Raw genomic sequence first — 19,599 nt, forward strand, 5'->3', positions numbered from 1 at the left:
TTTGTCACTGCTTGTCTTTTCTCCCCGCAACCGGAGGGCTAACAGGGCGTCGCTCCCACCTTCAGAGCCTCATGTCCCGGGGAGTCCTTCCTAGACTCAGCTTCTCCCTCACCCCCATTCTGTTTACTGTCTCTGTCTCTAGGAGTCAGATTGCTCCTCTGTTCCTCCTCCCACTCCCATGCCATCTGAGCCCACCCCTTTGGGTATCCCTGGGACCTCGGACACCTGAGGGGTGCTGGTGCTGCTGGCCTTGGAGGAATCCTGTTGATCTCCCCTCCCCCTAGATCCCAGCTTGGGGTCTGACCCACCCAGGGCCCCTACCCCAGAGTGGGAGTGGGAGGAAACACCTGTGCTTCTCCCACAGTTGCTGGGCCTAAATTTAGACCCTGGGATCTTGAGATGCAGAACACTCCCAGCTGGTGGTGGAGGGCGGGGGACCTGGGGACTAGGGTAGGAGAGACAGAGTACAGTGACTGTCACTGTCCCCTCCAGGTCCTCGGCATCTTCAACCAGGAACCCGGAGTCTAAGACCCTGGCCACCTTCCCCGAGGGAGCCAGGGGGCAGGCACGGTTGGGTGTTTTTACCCCTTATCTGGGTCCCTGCCGTCTCTGGGCATCCGGCCCTGTCTCAGTCCTTCTATAGCCCCTTTGTCCTGGCTGTGAAGGGGGTGGGGGACGCTGGAGAGGAGGCGTCTGATTGAGGAGGGGCTGGAGACTCCTGCTGTGACCCACCCCAGGGCTCTCCACCAAAGGACGGCCTGTGACAGTGCCCCTTCTGAGCCCCTGGTCCCTGAGCACTGAATGGATTTTTATCATTCCTCTCCCCCTGCCCCTCCCCCAAGCTCCCTGGTTCCTCCTCAGAGGTGTTCACGCTCTTCCCGCCCTGGCCCTCTGCTCCCTGTTTATGGACTTTATCCTCTGGGCGGCAGGAACTGGGCCTTCAACACTGCAGCCTTCCAAGCACACAGACTCCAAGACTGCACCACGGGCGGTGGGATGGATGGAGCCACCTGAAATACCTCCTAATAAAGAAACCCAGGACAGAACCAGTAGATTCCTGGCCCAGAGGGGAGCTATGTACCTGTCCCTCTGTATGTGTGTCGTGCGAGTGCGTGCACGTACACACACACACACACACACACACACCACTTCCCTGTGCGGTAATCTTGGCTCCTCCCTTATCTAGAGAGAAGGGTTGGCGCCTTGACTTGGAAGAGGGGGTGTCCTGCCAGGAAGGGGGTTGGGGTGGGGCTGTTCCAGAAGTGACTAACCTTTCCTAGTCTATTTCTTCTCAGCCCAAGGACCCTGGAGTTCCCAGGCTCTTCTGGGAGCTGCCAGTCTGTCCCTTCCCTTTGTGGGGAGTTAGAGGGAATGGGTGCCCTCAAAGGTCCAGTGGTCAGAGTAAGGGTGTCTCTAGGAGGAGGAGTTGGGGCCTCACCAACTTCCCACCCTCCCTCCTTTCCTGCTCCTGCCTCCCACTAAAGCTGCCACCGCCTCAGGGAAGGGTGGTTGGAACAGGTGGTATCTCTTCACCCCCACCCCACCCCTCCCCCTCTTTCAGGAACCAGAGGGAAGAGATGGGAATGGGGATTCAGGGTCAAGATTTCCTGTAGCTTCTAGGTCCTGCAAGGCCAACAGGCCTCATGGACCTCGAGTCTAGGCTCTACCTCGTGTCAGTGCGGTTGCCATGTTGGAAGGCTTTTGAATGAATCTTTTGACAATAAAACTGGCTTAGTGTGCGGGAGTCTGCTGCCCTTTCCCTCCAGGCCTCTGCATTTGCTGGAAAATACTCTAGGCTGGACAGTGATGCTGAGGGGGCTGGAGTGTGTTGGGATAGGAGAAGGGAGTGCGAAGGAAGCCAGAGTTTAGGAAGGGGGTTGCAGGGTAGGCAACCAGCTCCTTATCTTGCAGCTTTAAAGACAAAGCTCACATTGACCCCACCACCAGCCCCAGAGCTCCCCCCTCTAGTGAGATCACTTGTCTGAGCCCAAGACTTGAGGGTGGAGGGGGTGCTGCCGAGGGCAGGGTGTCTGGGGACAGGGTGGGGCAGCCCCCTCCTCCTATATAGAATCGCCTCATTGTGGGCTGGGCTGTGGCCCCAGGCACTGCCCCCATCCCACCCTCGGTAGACACAATAGGGGCTGTGTGCTAGCCCCAAAGAGATATTTATTCCAGGACTTAGAGGCAGGACGGGGGTAGAGGGTGGAGGGGGAGGGGAAGAGGAGGAGGGTGACCAAGTTGTGTCCTTTTCTAACTTCTGTCCAGGGAGGGGGAAAGCCCCACATCCTCCTTGATTAACCCCCTAGGAACCGAAAGAGGCACCGAGGAGGTCTGGGGGAAAACGGAAACCTTTTCACCTTCCTGTTCGGGGGAATGGTGAGGGGGGTTCTGAGGAAAGAAAGTTCAGGCTCTCAGACTAACAACAAAGGCCTTCGTGTCTATCTGAAGGGGTGAGGGGTGGAGGCAGCCCCCTGATCCTGCTGAAGATCACCGGGAAAGGGCGACCCAGAGGGTGGGCTCGGGACGGGGCTGAAAACTTGTGTCCAGCCCTCTGCCACTCTTGCTGCTCCACTTTGAACAGTGTGTCCCGGGACTTTGAATGGTCTGAGTGTGACCGGCGATGCTGAGAACCAATACCAGACCCTGCACAAGCAGTACGAGAGGTGTGAGGTGGTGATGGGGAACCTGGAGATTGTGCTCACAGGACACAACGCTGACCTCTCCTTCCTGCAGGTTAGAGTGCCCGACTCCCTCCACCTGTCCCCCTTCTCCTCCCCACAGACACCGTCCCTTCCTCAGGGCCACCCTCTGCTGGAGGTGAGCCTTTCTAAGACCCGAAAGTCCCTAAGATCCAAATTTGTGTGTCTATGGGGTCAGTGACTGGACTCTTGGACCTCTGGTTTGGCCTCTGTAACCAGGGATACACCAGGGCTGGCCGAGAGAGGGGCAGGGGCAGGGGTAGGGGCAGGGGCAGGGTGGCGTTCTACGCTGGGACTGATGTAGAGAAACACCTGAGGACCGAGAGGCACCGGGGGAAGTGGGTAAGGAACCAAGCAAGGACCCTCCTGGCGTGAGGAGCTCTGAAAAGGAAAGGGAGGGAGACCAGAATCCCTCCATCATTTCTGCTGCCTCTTTTCACTGGCAGAAGGGATTGGAGGAGTTAGGGGTTCCTGAAGGCCGCATGGAGGGAGAGGGGATTGAGACGTTTTGTCCTGTCTCATCTCTCCCTGACACCATCGGCTCCATCACAGTGGATTCGAGAAGTGACCGGCTATGTCCTTGTGGCCATGAACGAGTTCTCCACGCTGCCCCTGCCCAACCTCCGCGTGGTGCGGGGCACCCAGGTGTACGACGGGAAGTTTGCCATCTTCGTCATGTTGAACTACAACACCAACTCCAGCCACGCTCTGCGCCAGCTCGGCTTCACCCAGCTCACAGGTCAGCTCCTGACGACTCCTGGTCTTGCCCCTCAGCCTGTCGCTGGCAGGTGCCTCCTTGGGGACAGTCCAGGACTGCTCACTCTCAAGTGCCCCTCCCAAGGTGCCGCCCACTTTGACCGCTCATCTGAAAGGCCACCAGTCCTTTAGGGCTCCGACGGGAGCTGGTGGCCTCTGCCCAGGGGGAGGGTCCTTATGTCCTGGTGGGGCTGGGACCGGAGCTGGATCAGTGAGCCACATTCCTCTAACTTCAAAGTACAGTGTAGCCTGAGATGCCTCCTTCCCCAGGAATTAGAATCCTACCAACCCCCTCACAGTTCCCCACACGCTGGAGGAATATAGGGGTTAAGTACCACCTGGCAGCCTTCTACTTCTCCCTGTCCCAGTCAGTTGAAAAACACACAGGTAGGGCAGGAGAAGGGGGTGGGGTGTTGAGTCAGGAATCTTCACTCCTTTTCCTTCCCCTCCCCCACTGGCTAAACCGGATCTGGACAGGTGTCTGAGGAGGCGGGGGTTTCTTTCAGCCTGGCTCCTCCTCTGCCTCCCCAGGCCAGCCTTCTCTGCATTTTGGATTTAGTTGGACATGTCCGTCTGCCCCATTTCCCCTGCTTCTGAGATTAGGGGAGACGGGGGGGGGGGGCATTTGGAAGTGGGGAGGTTAAGGGGAGGAGGCCTGCTGCAGCCCTTAACCCTGTCACTTCTCTGTCTCAGAGATTCTGTCAGGGGGCGTGTATATTGAGAAGAATGATAAACTTTGTCACATGGACACCATTGACTGGAGGGACATCGTGAGGGACCGAGACGCCGAGATCGTGGTGAAGGACAATGGGAGGAGCTGTGAGTGGCCCTGATCAAGATTACTCCCCTGTCCCCCCCAAACCAGAGTGACTCCTTTCCCGTCATCGTCAACCCTAATCTGAACCCTCCTCTCCACTGAGCAAACACCCCAGGCCCTAGACCCGAGGAGCCTGCCAGGAGGGAGCAGGTCAGTCCCCGGGAATCCAAACCGCAGAAGCAGTATGTCAAGAAAAGGGGCCAAAGACTCTGCACTAAGTGGGGAAGCCAGATCTTTGGACTCCATCCATTTCGCTTTCCACAACAACCACCTCCCCTTTCCTCAGAACCTACCTACCCCTGACCGCAGTCTGCTCCTGCCTGTCCACTCACACGCGTGCAATCCTACTGGGTTTAGTTTGCCAAGAAGGAACCAAGTGCCGGGGTTGGGCCTGGGGCTGAGCTTGGCATTTGCCCCAGACCCTCCCCTTTGGCTGCCCTGTGGGCGAGGTGGAGGCGTGGCTCCACCCCTTGTTGACAGGTTCGCTTGAGCCCCACCCTGCTCTGCATGGGCAAGGAGGGGCGCTGCCTGGCTCTTTGCTTCCTGGGGCTCAGGTGCCTGTGTGCTGACGTCATTCCCTGTTGATTCAGGCAAGTCTTTCTCTCACCCTTGATGGCCTCTTGTGTCGCTTTCCCTCCCGACTAGGTGAGCCGTGTCATGAGGTCTGCAAGGGGCGATGCTGGGGTCCCGGACCAAAAGACTGCCAGACATGTGCGTTTACTTCCCTCTCAAATCCTTAAATTCATTCCCGTTCGTATCCCTGCCCTCCCCAGCCTGGGCCACCATGGTGGGTAGGGATGAGCCTGGAGGGCAAGAGGGTGAGCAGGGGCCTCAGAACGCAGGGCTGAGAACCCTGACAGCCAAGCTTTCTCTCCTTCCCTAGTGACCAAGACCATCTGTGCGCCTCAGTGTAATGGTCACTGCTTTGGGCCCGACCCCAACCAGTGCTGCCATGATGAGTGTGCAGGGGGCTGCTCAGGCCCTCAGGACACCGACTGCTTTGTACGTACTGTTAGCACCATTTGCCTGGGTTCCGGGGTGGCCATGTGGGCTCTGTTGGGGGGAGGAGGGGGACCTAATGCAGCATGAGTTTTATGAGTCTCCTGTGTGCCTAGGCCTGCCGGCTCTTCAATGACAGTGGAGCCTGTGTACGCCAGTGTCCACAGCCTCTTGTCTACAACAAGCTGACTTTCCAGCTGGAACCCAATCCTCACACCAAGTATCAGTATGGAGGAGTTTGTGTAGCCAGCTGTCCCCGTGAGTATCTGAAAGGAAGAAACCATGATAATGGAACCCGCAGTTTAGACTAAATTGTAGGAGGCAAAAGGGATCGAGTTGGGTGGTGAGTAGGGGCCTTCGAGGGCAAACGGTTGTGATCATCCACCAGCCCCAGGGAATGACCCCTATGTCCCAGCCTCTCATGACCTTCCCTGTGTCTCCCAGCAATTGCACCGAGCTCTGCTCCTTGGAACAACCCAGAGCCAAGGGCCTTCCTGATCCATAGGACGGCACTGAGGAACCTCGGGTGGTGGGTTGGGGCAGATCCAGCGCAGAGCAGGAGGGAGCAAGGTTCAGGCGGGAGCGGCAGGGCTCCTCCCTCACCGCCGTGGGTGCCCCCTTTTCCCTAGACAACTTCGTGGTGGATCAGACGTCGTGTGTCAGGGCCTGTCCTCCTGACAAGATGGAAGTGGATAAAAACGGACTCAAGATATGTGAACCGTGTGGGGGGCTGTGCCCCAAAGGTAAGGAAGTTGGTGAAAAGACATCCTTTACCCTGAGACTACTCGACCCTCTCCCTCAACCCTCACTGAGCCTCTTTTTTTGTTTGCAGCTTGTGAGGGGACCGGCTCTGGGAGCCGATACCAGACTGTGGACTCGAGCAACATTGATGGATTTGTGAACTGCACCAAGATCCTGGGCAACCTGGACTTTCTCATCACTGGCCTCAATGGGTTAGAGATTCTGCCTTCTCTTCCCCCACCCCATACATCCCCTCACAGTTCATTGCATCGGCTTCACGCTTCATATGTGAAGCTGATTAGGAAACTAAATCATAAAATCTTAGAAATCACAAAGGACCTGACAGTGCTTAACTCAACTTCCACTAGGGTGTGAGCCCCCTCAGACATATCCCTAAGCAGTCTGACATCACCCAGCTGAATGGCAAGGGACAGGAACACTGTGTCCTCCTTAAAGTTTTCTTAAGTTTAGATAAAAATCTGCCAGCTATTTCCCCTAGTTCTGTTCATTAGAGAAGAGCCACAGAGAGCAAAGGGACTTTCTGATCCGTTTAAAGTGCGTGTGTATATATGTGTGTGTAACATTACAGCCACCTGTTTTCTTATTTTGTTTTGACAGAATTTTAGATCTACACTAAAGTTGCAAAAATGGTATTAGGATTTCCTATACACTCTTTGTTCAGATCCCCCTATTCAGATCCCCCAAATGTTAACATTATACCATACTAGAGGCCTGGGGTCCCTAGGCCTGGCTGGTGATTAGGGCTTATCAGGGTTGTCTCGCCCAGTCCCAATCGGGGCCAAGCCAGCTGGGGCCTGCTGGCTGCTGGCCAGGGACCTGGGGGCCCGCTGGTTGCTGGATGGGGCTGGAGGGATGGGGGTGGGGGGTGGCGGGGGCCAAGGTAGGTTGGCTGGCCATGGGAGGTTGGCTGTGGGAGTGCACTGATCACCAGGGGGCAGTTCCTGCATTGAGTGTCTGTCCCCTGGTGGTCAGTGCATGTCATAGCTACTGGTCAACCGGTAGTTATGGTTGCTTAGGCTTTTATATATATAGATGCTTTATTATTTCTCTTTCTTTCTACACACACACATTTCACTCTGTCTCACAATGTCCTGGATCACACATTGTATTCAGTTGTTATATCTCTTCAGTCTTCTTTAATCTGTAACAGTTCATGACATTGACATTATTGATGAGTACAGGTCAGGCAACAGGTCGAACCTTCCTCGGTTTGGATTTTGTGATGGTTCCTCATACTTAGAGTCTCTAAGTTATGCTTTAAAAAAAAAAAAAAGTTTATCGCCTGTCCGGCGCAGCTCAGTGGTTGAGCGTCAACCTATGAACCAAGACGTCATGGCTCAATCCCCAGTGTGGGGCATGCAGGAGGCAGCCGATCCATGATTCTTTCCCATCATGGATGTTTCTATCTCTCCCTTTCTCTTCCTCTCTGAAACCAATATAAATATATTTAAAAAAATTTTTTTTTAAAGTTTATTATTTAAAATTTTCAATTACAGTTTACTTTCAGTATTATTTTGCATTGGTTTCAGGTGTGCAGCATAGTGGCTAGACAATCATACACTTTACATAGTGTCCCCTGATATTTTCAGTGCCCACCTGGCACCATACATATTGCAGTATTATGACTATATTGCAAAACTTTGCTGTACTTTACATTCCTGTTCAAGTTATGCTTTTTCAAAAAAATATTTTTTTACTGATTTCAGAGAGAGAAAGGGAGAGGAAGGGAGAGATTGAAACATCAATGATGAGACAGAATCATTGATTAGCTGCCTCCTGTACACCCCCTACTGGGGATCAAGCCCGAAACCCGGGCATGTGCCCTTGACTGGAATCAAACCTGGGACCCTTCAGTCCACAGACTGACGCTCTATCCATTGAGTCAAATCGGATAGGGCCAAGTTATGCTTTTTATATCTACACTAATAAAAGAGAAACATGGTAATTAGCGTACGACCGCTACCCTTCCCATTGGCTAATCAGCATATCCTTATGCAAATTAACTGTCAGCCAAGATGGTGGCCGGCAGCCATGCACTGAAGCGAGCAGGGAGGCTTGCTTTCTCCAGTGACTTCGGACTCCAACGTTCCCTGCCGCTGCCGCCCTCTCAGCTGCAACTCTAAGCAACTATGTACTATGTTGCAAATAAGAAGCTAAACAAAACCCCAGACACCGGCTGTCAGTCAGCCAGGTTCAGCCAGCCGACCGCAACATTGTATCAATGTTTTCAGCAGCGAGGCCTCAGAGCTAAAGCTGGCCCAGAATAAAAAAAAAAAAAAAGAAAAAAAGGAGCAGTTGGGAGCTTCAGTCACCCGCCAACCTGAAAACGGCCCTCAGCCCCTCAGCCAGACTGGCCAGGCACCCCAGTGGGGACCCCCACCCTGAAGGGGGTGTGACCAGCTGCAAACAGCCATCATCCCCTCATCCAGGCTGGCCAGGCACCCCAGTGGGGACCCCCACCCTGAAGGGTGTGTGACCAGCTGCAAACAGCCATCATCCCCTCATCCAGGCTGGCCAGGCACCCCAGTGGGGACCCCCACCCTGAAGGGGGTGTGACCAGCTGCAAACAGCCATCATCCCCTCATCCAGGCTGGCCAGGCACCCCAGTGGGGACCCCCACCCTGAAGGGGGTGTGACCAGCTGCAAACAGCCATCATCCCCTCATCCAGGCTGGCCAGGCACCCCAGTGGGGACCCCCACCCTGAAGGGGGTGTGACCAGCTGCAAACAGCCATCATCCCCTCATCCAGGCTGGCCAGGCACCCCAGTGGGGACCCCCACCCTGAAGGGGGTGTGACCAGCTGCAAACAGCCATCATCCCCTCATCCAGGCTGGCCAGGCACCCCAGTGGGGACCCCCACCCTGAAGGGGGTGTGACCAGCTGCAAACAGCCATCATCCCCTCATCCAGGCTGGCCAGGCACCCCAGTGGGGACCCCCACCCTGAAGGGGGTGTGACCAGCTGCAAACAGCCATCATCCCCTCATCCAGGCTGGCCAGGCACCCCAGTGAATTTTTGTGCACCGGGCCTCTAGTATATATATAAATATGCAAGGCCTGACGTTTCCGGGGCCGGCTCCGGCCAGAACTTGGCCAGAGCGAAGGCCTGGGCCCCAGGTGCTGGAGGAAAACCAGTGCCAGCAGCAGCCAGGGAAAAGGAAGGCCTATTGCACGGATCTCTTCGTGCAATAGGCCTCTAGTGTGTGTGTGTGTGTGTATATATATAATTTCAGAGAGGAAGGGAGAGAGAGGGTGGGAGAGATAGAAACATCAATGATGAGAGAGAATCATCATTGATACCTCCTGCACAATCAGGGGGATCAAGTCCGAAACCCAGACTTGTGCCCTGACTGGGAATTGATCCGTGACCCCCTTGTTCATAGGTCGATGCTTAACCACTGAGCCACTGCTGCCAGGCATGTTTTTTGTTGTTGTTGTTGTTGTTAATCCTTACACGACAATATTTTCTCCATTGATTTTTTAGGAGGGGGAGAGAGAGAGACATTGATGTGAGAGAAACACATTGATTGGTTGCCTTCCACACGCCCCCAAAGTGGGCCGGGAATCGAACCTGAGACCCTTCGGTTCGTAGGCTGACACTGTAACCACTGAGCAGAACCGTCCAGGGCTTAATAAGTATCTTGTGGGGAGATTTCGCCTGAATTAATTTTCTAATGAGAATTGCTAGGTAATTATTTTCTAATTCCATTATTCCTTCTGCATTTATTTGTTGGCGTTCTAGTGTTAGGAAGAGTCTTCCCTTCCTACCTACCTATCTATTGATCTATCTAGTCAGTGTGGGTATTTGTTTTATTCAATGGTTTATAATCTTTTACAATCATTATTTTGGTGTCCACTTGTCTCTAGTAGGGTTTCTGGGGGCCCCTTCAAGTTGGTTCCTGTGTTCTTTGGGTTTGGACCCCCTCATTATTTGAACATTTGCTTAGTTTTCTCTGCAAGATGCTGTACGCTGGCACCGGCCGGTGTGGTTCAATTGGTTGGAATGTTGGGTTGTGGCAGGTTCGATTCCCAGGTTGCAGGTTGGATTCCTGGTCATGTGCAAGAGGCAACTGAGCGATGTGATGTTTCGCTCTCACATTGACGTTTCTCTCTTTCTCTTCCTTCCTCTCTCTAAAAATCAATTTAAAAAAAAAAAAGATGCTGTAGGTTCCTGTTGTATTTCTCCTGCCCCAGCTATCTATCTAAGGAGCTCTGTCCTTTCAATGGAGAATGGTATTTAGAAACTAAGTTCTGAGGTTAGGCGCTCATTACCAATGGCCTATACCGCTACCTTGTTGACTGTTTTTTACTGTTCTCTTCAGAGACCCTTGGCACAAGATCCCTGCCTTGGACCCTGAGAAGCTCAGTGTCTTCCGGACAGTACGGGAGATCACTGGTGAGTGGGAGAAGCTACACTTTCTGAGAAGAAAAGATCAACCATTGGCACAAATTATAGTGTAACCACTTGAGAAAAATCAAGTTTCAAGCAACAGGGGAGGGACCAGGAGAACCTGAGAAAGAGGGAGAGAAGAAGGCTCTTGTTCATATACCTCTCTCCAACCCCTCAGGCTACCTGAACATTCAGTCCTGGCCTCCCCACATGCACAACTTTAGTGTCTTTTCCAACCTGACGACCATCGGGGGCAGAAGCCTCTACAAGTGAGTAAGAGTGTGGAGGTGATAGCATCTCCAGGTAATGAACTCTGCTTCTTGGGCGCCTGTGAGTGAAAATCAAGGAAGGCATTTTCTCAGACGGCAGCCCCACAGGGTCTGAGAATTTGATGGAGAAAAGGCAGAAGGAGGGAGGAGTCTCTTTCAGTGTGTCTCATAGCCAGAGCAGGTTGTTGAACGGAAATGAGCCCGCCACGTGGTACATTTTCCTTTTGCCGTTTCCCCTCTCATCCCGTCTCCTTGTTCTCAGCCGGGGCTTCTCATTGTTGATCATGAAGAACTTGAACATAACATCTCTGGGCTTCCGATCCTTGAAAGAAATAAGTGCTGGGCGTATCTACATAAGTGCCAATCGGCAGCTCTGCTACCACCATTCTCTCAACTGGACCAGGCTGCTTCGAGGGCCTTCTGAGGAGAGACTAGACATCAAGCATAACCGGCTCCGCAGAGACTGCGGTGAGGGAGAGGCCCGCTGGGAGGTGGGAAGAGGGAGTTGGGAGAGGGGTGGAAGGACTGTTCTGCCCTGGAAGTGGGAGTAGGGATGGGGGGCCGGGGGTGGAGCCAAGGAGAGAGGGATGTTGGGCTGGAAGCAGTAAGGAGGAAGTATTCAGGGGAGGGTCCGAGGGGAGACCTCAGACTCCTCCTGACCCACCCCTTCCTTTCCAGTGGCAGAGGGCAAGGTGTGTGACCCACTCTGCTCTGGGGGATGCTGGGGCCCAGGCCCTGGTCAGTGCCTATCCTGTCGAAACTACAGCCGAGGAGGTGTCTGTGTGACCCACTGCAACTTTCTGAATGGGTACGGACAGGAGGGACGGAGTTAATTAGGGCTGGAGGGCCCTAGCTGCTTTGGCTCAGTGGATAGAGCATTGGCCTGCGGACTGAAGGGTCCCAGGTTCAATTCCAGTCAAGGGCACATGCCGGAGTTGTGGGCTCGATACCCAGTAGGGGGCGTGCAGGAGGCAGCCGATCAATGATTCTCTCTCATCATTGATGTTTCTGTCTCTCTCCCTCTTCCTTCCTCTCTGAAATCAATAAAAATATATTTTTTAAAAAAAGAAGGGGTGGAGGGATGGGGCCCTGGGATAGGGCTATTCCGAGTGACCGCCCCCAATCTCTACCCCCCTTCCTCACTGCAGGGAGCCTCGTGAGTTTGCCCACGAGGCTGAATGCTTCCCCTGCCACCCGGAATGCCAGCCCATGGAGGGCACTGCCACATGCAATGGCTCGGTACAGTAGCGGCACCAGGGTCTCGGGGAGAGGGCAGGCCACACTGGAGAATCTAGGGAATGATATGGCCCAGCCTCCAGGCCGGCACAGGGAGGCCAGACAATGCTAGGGTTTGTGGAAGGAGGATCCTGAGTGGCTGGGTTGGTCCCTGTTAGGAGATACGGAATTGACCCTGGAATCCCATTTTTCCTGACCTTTTCTTCTCCACCCAGGGCTCTGATGCTTGTGCCCAGTGTGCCCATTTTCGAGATGGGCCCCACTGTGTGAGCAGCTGCCCCTCTGGAGTGCTGGGTGCCAAGGGCCCCATCTACAAGTTCCCAGATGCTCAGAATGAATGTCGGCCCTGCCATGAGAACTGCACCCAGGGGTCAGTGATGGGATGTTAAGAAGAGGGGGTCAGGGGAGAGGGAGTACAGACTAGGGGGAGAGAAGAGGGTGCAGGGAGGAGAAAGAAGAAAGGAACTGTGATTTAAGAATTACTCCCAGCTGTAGAGTGAAGGGTTGGAGGAAGGGATACTCAATAACAGCACAAAATTACACCACAATTTTGGGGACCTGGAATAAACACAACTCAGGCATTTCGCTCACAAGAGGGACTCAGGGAGGGTGGGCTGCTAGGGACGGAGCCCATGTCTTGGGATGTGCTTGGGCTCCAGGATGGGACGCCATGGTAGGGTCTGGAACAATGCTGTCGCTGGTGCAATGGAGCGTCCCATGGGATTCTCCAGTTCCCACTTAAGGAGGTGACTTTCTTCTCTAGGTGCAATGGGCCTGACCTGCAGGACTGTTTAGGCCAAACACAGGCGATGATCAGGTATGATGGGCTTGGAGACAGGGAGCTGGGGGTATTCGGGAGAGAAGCGAGGGAGAGGGCGGTTATCTGCTGGGAAGAGTTGAGTCTACCCTTTCTGGCCGTCTATGTACAGTTCACTATCACTGGACGCGGGGCACAAGAATCCAGACTTCTGGCCTTTCCTTTCTAAAATTAACTCGCAGTAGCCTCGGAAGGTCCAGATTTAGGTTAACTCTTTAGCGCTCAAGGGTATGTTTGTGAATGTTGACTGCTTGCCCCAGGTCTGCACCATACCTTTTAGGACAGGTACAGATGACATTGTAAGGGAGGTGTGGACCGAGGGTAATGCCAGGTTTCTCTACCCCACAGCAAAACGCACTTGGCGATGGCTTTGGCAGTGGTAGTAGGATTGGTAGTGATTTTCGTGATCCTGGGCAGCACTATCCTCTATTTGCGTGGGCGTCGGATTCAGAATAAGAGGGCTATGAGGCGCTACTTGGAACGGGGTGAGGTGAGTGTGTAGCTTACTCTAGAAAAGTGCCCTGTTTAAGAGCCTCCTCCTCCCCCGGTATTTGATCCCTAGAAATAACTCTGACCAGAGAATTGGGAGACATGCTTTCTCCCCGATTTTGCCATTAATTTGCCGCATGACTCTGAAGAAGTTACTTTCCTTCTGTGCCTCAGTTTATGACTGTATACAGAGGAGATAGTAACATCCATCCTTATATGATGGCTGTAATGGTGAAAGTGATGATCTATGTGAAAGTGCTTTGAAAACATAGAGAATTGAATAAAAGTACTCAAGGGATAGGATTACCAACTCCTTTCTTCCATCAAAGGGGAAACCCACCCTCTAGATTCCTAATCTCATGATCACAAATAACTTCCTCTGTCTTGGGGTCTGTTATTCCCTAATATGCCTACAATGCTTTTGAAGACTAAAGACAACTCCTCTTCCTGCTCCCACCCTTTGGGCCCTGCTGCTCTTGGCAGCCACGCAGGAGGAGGGAGTCAGAGGGGGTCGTGGGAGTGGGCTTTCCTGAGTGCCTCCTTCCCATCTGCTCCCCAGAGCATAGAGCCTCTGGATCCCAGTGAGAAGGCTAACAAAGTCTTGGCGAGAGTCTTCAAGGAGACAGAGCTGAGGAAGCTTAAAGTACTTGGCTCAGGCGTCTTTGGAACTGTGCACAAGGTGAGTGACCCACAGAAAGTAAAAGTCCGGGGAGGTGGGGAAAGGGCTGGCCGGGGGAGGACGGCCTTAGGCTGACTCCTGTTTAAAACTTCCCAGGGCGTGTGGATTCCTGAGGGCGAATCAATAAAGATCCCAGTCTGCATTAAAGTCATTGAGGATAAGAGTGGACGGCAAAGTTTTCAAGCTGTGACCGATGTAAGTGAAGGAAGGGTTTTCTGTATTCCACTAGGAAAGAGGTCAATGTTACAATTGTGCAGAAGCATGGTCTTGTGTCAGCAGCTACTGTGAGCCATGTTGATGCACTGGAATGTTGGGGAGGCCCTGGCCTGGGTATCCTAGTACGTGAACCTGTTTGTTCCTTGGATAACCCCTCTTCTCTTGTGTCCCTTAGCATATGCTGGCCATTGGCAGCCTAGACCATGCTCACATTGTACGGCTGCTGGGACTGTGCCCAGGGTCATCTCTGCAGCTTGTCACTCAATACTTGCCTCTGGGATCCCTGCTGGATCATGTGAGACAGCACCGGGGGTCCCTGGGGCCACAGCTGCTGCTCAATTGGGGAGTACAAATTGCCAAGGTGAGAGGAGCCTGGAGGAGTTTCTATGATGGGACTGCCTGGCTGGGGGCCAGCAGGGAGGAGGCAGGGAGGGTGGAGTTCTGAGTGGTACCTTTAGGGTTTGGGGTGGTTCTGGATCTCAATGATGGATCCCCCGATCCTGAGAATATTTCCTTCTCCTGTAGGGTATGTACTACCTTGAGGAGCATGGTATGGTTCATAGGAACTTGGCTGCCCGAAATGTGCTACTCAAGTCAACCAGTCAGGTTCAGGTGGCAGATTTTGGGGTGGCTGACCTGCTGCCCCCTGATGATAAACAGCTACTACACAGTGAGGCCAAGGTAGGCGACACAAAGGGCTGGTGAGGAGGTGGGGCTGGAATGAAGCAGGGAGATGGGGAGCAGCCAGTGGTCTCTTCCAGAGGGAAGCAGATGCAGTAGGGTAAGTTCAGGGAGGGGAACCTGAAGATGCCAGAAATATAAGTTGAGACAGCAACAAAGAGAAGAATGTAGAGAATTTGGGGTTTAGAAATGCTAAGGTAATTTGTGAAAATAATTGGTGACACCTTTGCCTTTAATCCCCCAGACTCCAATTAAGTGGATGGCCCTCGAGAGTATCCACTTTGGGAAATACACACACCAGAGTGACGTCTGGAGCTACGGTCAGTCCGTCTGCATGGCCCAAATCCCACAGTTGCCTTTTGAGACCCCCTCTTAGAATCTTCCAGCCCTTCAGATCCTTGAGTCAGATTGTCATGCCTTCCCTTCATCTTCATGCCCATTGCCACTATTTTGCCATCAACCAGTCATGTCTTCCTGTACCAGGTGTGACGGTTTGGGAGCTGATGACTTTTGGGGCAGAGCCCTATGCAGGGCTGCGGTTGGCTGAAGTACCAGACCTGCTGGAGAAGGGGGAGCGGTTGGCACAGCCCCAGATCTGTACCATTGATGTCTACATGGTCATGGTCAAGTGTGAGTTACCTGATGGTGCCAGCCGTTTGCTAACCAGCTTCCCTCCCTACTCCCTTCTCCTCCCATGACTCTATTTCCCACATCTTACCCCCAGGTTGGATGATTGATGAGAACATTCGCCCAACCTTTAAAGAACTAGCCAATGAGTTCACGAGGATGGCCCGAGACCCACCGCGGTATCTGGTCATAAAGGTGAGTAGGTGTCAAGGAGATTTAGAGCAAAGGGGATTTGGCTGGAACCAGGATCTACCTTAACAATCACCTGCCCCTATAGAGAGAGAGTGGACCTGGAATTCCCCCTGGGGCGGAGCCACCTGCTCTGACAAACAAGGAACTGGAGGAAGTAGAGCTGGAGCCAGAACTAGACCTAGACCTGGACTTGGAGGCAGAGGAGGACAACCTGGCGACAACACTAGGCTCTGCCCTCAGCCTGCCAGTTGGAACGCTTACTTGGCCACGTGGGGTAAGGCGCTTCAGTTACCCAGGGCTTTCTGCTCCCTGAGCACTCTGCACACCTGCACCCTCGTAAACCCCACAGATACTCAGATTAACTACTCAAAGGACCCGTGATGAGATGTCTCCCTTTGTCCAAACCTCTGTTTTCATCCTAGAGCCAGAGCCTTACAAGTCCATCATCTGGATATATGCCTATGAACCAGAGTAATCTTGGGGAAGCTTGCCAGGTAAGGTCTGTCTCTTTCAGGGGCTGCTGAGATGCTGGGTGGCAGAATGTCTTAGGATGATAGGGGTGGTGTGGGAGATCGTAGAAATCTTTGAGGTTTCATCAGTGTCCTACAAAAAAAGAAGGCATTGAACTACCCAATCTCCTTTCTTCATCGCTGTGTAAATCTCTGTGCATTTTTTTCTTCCTTAGGAGCCTGTAGTTTGTGGGGGTGAACGGTGCCCCCGTCCAGCCTCTCTGCACCCAATGCCACGGGGACGCATGGTATCAGAGTCATCTGAGGGCCACGTGACAGGCTCGGAAGCTGAGCTCCAGGAGAAGGTGTCCATGTGTAGAAGCCGGAGCCGGAGCCCGCGGCCACGTGGAGACAGTGCCTACCATTCCCAGCGCCATAGCCTGCTTACTCCTGTCACCCCACTCTCCCCACCAGGGTTAGAGGAAGAGGATGTGAATGGTTATGTCATGCCAGATGCACACCTCAAAGGTACCTGATTCCTCACACCTGCCCTCCCTCCACCCCCGGCCCGTCCTGACTCTTTCCTCTCCCTACTGCCTATTAATTACTGTGAATGTCTCCACATAGCTGGCCTCTCTTCTCAACCCCTAGGTACTCCATCCTCTCGGGAAGGCACCCTTTCTTCTGTGGGTCTCAGTTCTGTCCTGGGTACCGAAGAAGAAGATGAAGATGAGGAGTACGAATACATGAACCGGAGGAGAAGGCACAGTCCACCTCGTCCCCCAAGGCCAGGTTCCCTCGAGGAGCTGGGTTATGAGTACATGGATGTGGGATCAGACCTCAGTGCTTCCCTGGGCAGCACACAGAGTTGCCCACTCCACCCTGTGCCCATCATACCTACTCCTGGCACAACTCCCGACGAGGACTATGAATATATGAATAAGCGACGCGGTGGAGGAGGTGCTGGGGGGGATTATGCAGCCATGGGGGCCTGCCCAGCAGCTGAACAAGGGTATGAAGAGATGAAAGCCTTCCAGGGGCCTGGACACCATGCTCCCCAAGTCCATTATACCCGCCTCAAAACTCTACGCAGCTTAGAAGCCACCGACTCTGCCTTTGATAACCCGGATTACTGGCATAGCAGGCTTTTCCCCAAGGCTAATGCCCAGAGAACATAACCCCTGCTCCCTGAGGCACTCCGGGAGCAGTTGATGGCAGCTAGTGCCTCTAGAGGGTACCCCTCTTCTCCCAAGTCCCCATCCCTCCCTCACAGGTCTCAGTCCCATTTCCCCTCCAGTCTAGACAATTCCATCCAACCTTTGGAGGCTTTGAAACACTCGGACAAAGTTCTTGTGGCATGTAGCTGGCTGTGCACTTTCTTCACTTTCCCAATCCCTGGAAAGTAGAAGGTTTCCCCTGTTTTGTGTGCTTTCCCAATCCCATTCCTCCAACTTTCTCAGGGGAACTCCCTGGAGATATGAAGGATTTACTCCCTTACATCCCGTACCCATTTGATGACTCCAGTATCATGTCCCTTTCTCTCAGACTCTAACTTGTTGAGACTAGGCTTTAAAGTGTGCCTTTGTTTCCCATCAGACTCCTAAGGCAAAGAAAAAGGGAAAAACCTGGCAGGGGAAAGTAAAATTTTGGCTATGACCAACCCCCTGGAAAGAATGGGAAATTTTAAATCATGTGAAGGAAGTTCAGGAGTAGATATTAATGATTGCTATTAATTGAGCATTTATTTTTGTGCCAGTGTGCTAAACTTGACCTGCATTTTCTCAATCCATATACCAATTCTGTGAACTAGTTATAGTTCCTTACAAATAAGGAACTGAGCCTTAAGAGAGATTACGTGGCAGGTCCAGGATTCAAAATCTTCCCAGGTGTGTGCTCTTACTGTAAGGTATCAAGGAAAACAGGCACAAACCAGAGCCCATATAAGGGGCATTGTCTTCTTGTTTTTGCACTGAATTAAGTCTAACCCCAACAACCACAGCCTCCTACACCCAGACTTCTCATCTCAGGCAGGGGGTGGTCAGAAGGAAATGTAACTGGACATTTTTGTGTAAACCGTAACTTACATGTGCTGTAAAGGATCTCCACTTCTTACCCAAGGGACAGATTTCACAAGGGTCCCAAGAGCCACTTTTAGAAGTGTCCTCACCCAATAATGGGGAGCTTCTGATTGGGATAGAAAGAGGACCCATCTTCAGACCTCTCCCATTGGGTGGGAAATGGGGATATTTGTTCTATCACTGAAGTTTTTTGTTTTGTTTTTATACGTGTCTGAATAAAGATGCCAAAGTTTTTCAGCTTTCTGTCTGTCAAATGAAGAAAATCTTGAGTAAGGTAGACCATCCCTTTGCTCCTTAGCAGAACGTAGCTACCTTTTTTTCCTGCTTTGTTTTCCGACGGTCCTACTCTGTTCCATGCAGCTTTCTCCAACCCTGCTTTTCCTTGCATCCCCTTAGCATGCTCTCCCTCCAGGAGCATGCCTGCACCTTTCCTCCCCCCTCAGGCACCCATTTCCTAAACTCTGAGGGATCCCAAAGACTTGCAATCAGAGCAACAATTGGCAGCAGCAGTTCACCCTCAGCTAACCCCCTCACCCCAGTCCTCAGGCCCCCTTTTCTCTGACTTCTTCGTAAGCCAAAGCAGCCCAGCCTAGGCTCATTTCCCCACCTAGTCTCTTTTCTGTTGCTTCTATCTTAGGCCCTTCCTTGTTTCACTGTCCCCAGCTTTAATAAACATCCTCTAAAAATAAAAAATTTAAAAAGCCGGGCCAGCATGGCTCACTGGTTGAGCATTGACCTTTGAACCGGGAGGTCACCATTGGATTCCCCTCTCAGGGCACATTCGCGGTTGCAGCCGGTTGAGGGGTCGCTGGGGTGTGCAGGAGGCAGCCCATCAAGGATTCCCTCTCATTGTTTCTCTCTCCCTTCTAATCTGAAATAAATAAAAAAAAAATATTTTTTTAAAAAAGTATTTAAAAAAATTTTTTAAAGGAGAGAACCATAGCACAGTCCTTTTCATTTAAAGGTTTAATGAGGCATCTACAGGCAATCAACTGGGAATGAAAAAGTTTGGGGAAGTTAAAAAAAAGCCCTATAGATATACTCCCTCAAGAGGTGAAATGCTGAAACTTCCATGTTTGAGTACTTTTTTTTTAAAATACATTTTTATTGATTTCAGAGAGGAAGGGAGAGGGAGAGAGAGATAGAAACATCAATGATGACAGAGATCATTGATTGGCTGCCTCCTGCACGCCCCCTATTGGGGATCAAGCCCGCAACCCAGGCATGTGCCCTTGACTGGAATCGAACCTGGGACCCTTCAGTCCGCAAGCCAATGCTCTATCCATTGAGCCAAACCAGTTAGGGCAACTCTCTTCTTTTTTTAAAAAATATTTTATTTATTTTTTACAGAGAGGAAGGGAAAGGGATAGAGAGTTGGAAACATCCGATGAGAGAGAACATCGATCAGCTGCCTCCTGCACACCCCTTATTGGGCATGTACCCGC

General features: G+C 52.5%; 1 protein-coding gene across 2 annotated transcripts; it reads left to right on the forward strand.

The window, feature by feature from the left end:
• Positions 1–2,210: 2,210 nt before the first annotated feature.
• On the forward strand, positions 2,211–18,393 carry ERBB3 (erb-b2 receptor tyrosine kinase 3). 2 transcript variants are annotated; one of them, XM_014548095.1, is made up of 27 exons: positions 2,212–2,733; positions 3,252–3,438; positions 4,149–4,274; positions 4,918–4,983; positions 5,156–5,274; positions 5,388–5,529; positions 5,901–6,014; positions 6,104–6,224; positions 10,354–10,427; positions 10,600–10,690; positions 10,953–11,158; positions 11,369–11,498; positions 11,839–11,929; positions 12,142–12,296; positions 12,690–12,743; positions 13,092–13,233; positions 13,792–13,911; positions 14,008–14,106; positions 14,303–14,488; positions 14,653–14,808; positions 15,053–15,128; positions 15,292–15,438; positions 15,533–15,630; positions 15,713–15,901; positions 16,050–16,121; positions 16,313–16,604; positions 16,728–18,393. In XM_014548095.1, the coding sequence occupies exons 1-27, from the start codon at positions 2,677–2,679 to the stop codon at positions 17,252–17,254; spliced, it is 3,837 nt and encodes a 1,278-aa protein (XP_014403581.1). In that variant the 5' UTR covers positions 2,212–2,676; the 3' UTR covers positions 17,255–18,393. The 2 variants fall into 2 exon arrangements, with proteins under 2 accessions (XP_014403582.1, XP_014403581.1); XM_014548096.1 differs by lacking the exon at positions 12,690–12,743 and having other exon boundaries at positions 2,211–2,733.
• The last annotated feature ends 1,206 nt before the right edge of the window (positions 18,394–19,599 follow it).

Source organism: Myotis brandtii, unplaced genomic scaffold (assembly GCF_000412655.1).
Source record: "Myotis brandtii unplaced genomic scaffold, ASM41265v1 scaffold496, whole genome shotgun sequence".
Classification (NCBI taxonomy): Eukaryota; Metazoa; Chordata; class Mammalia; order Chiroptera; family Vespertilionidae; genus Myotis; species Myotis brandtii.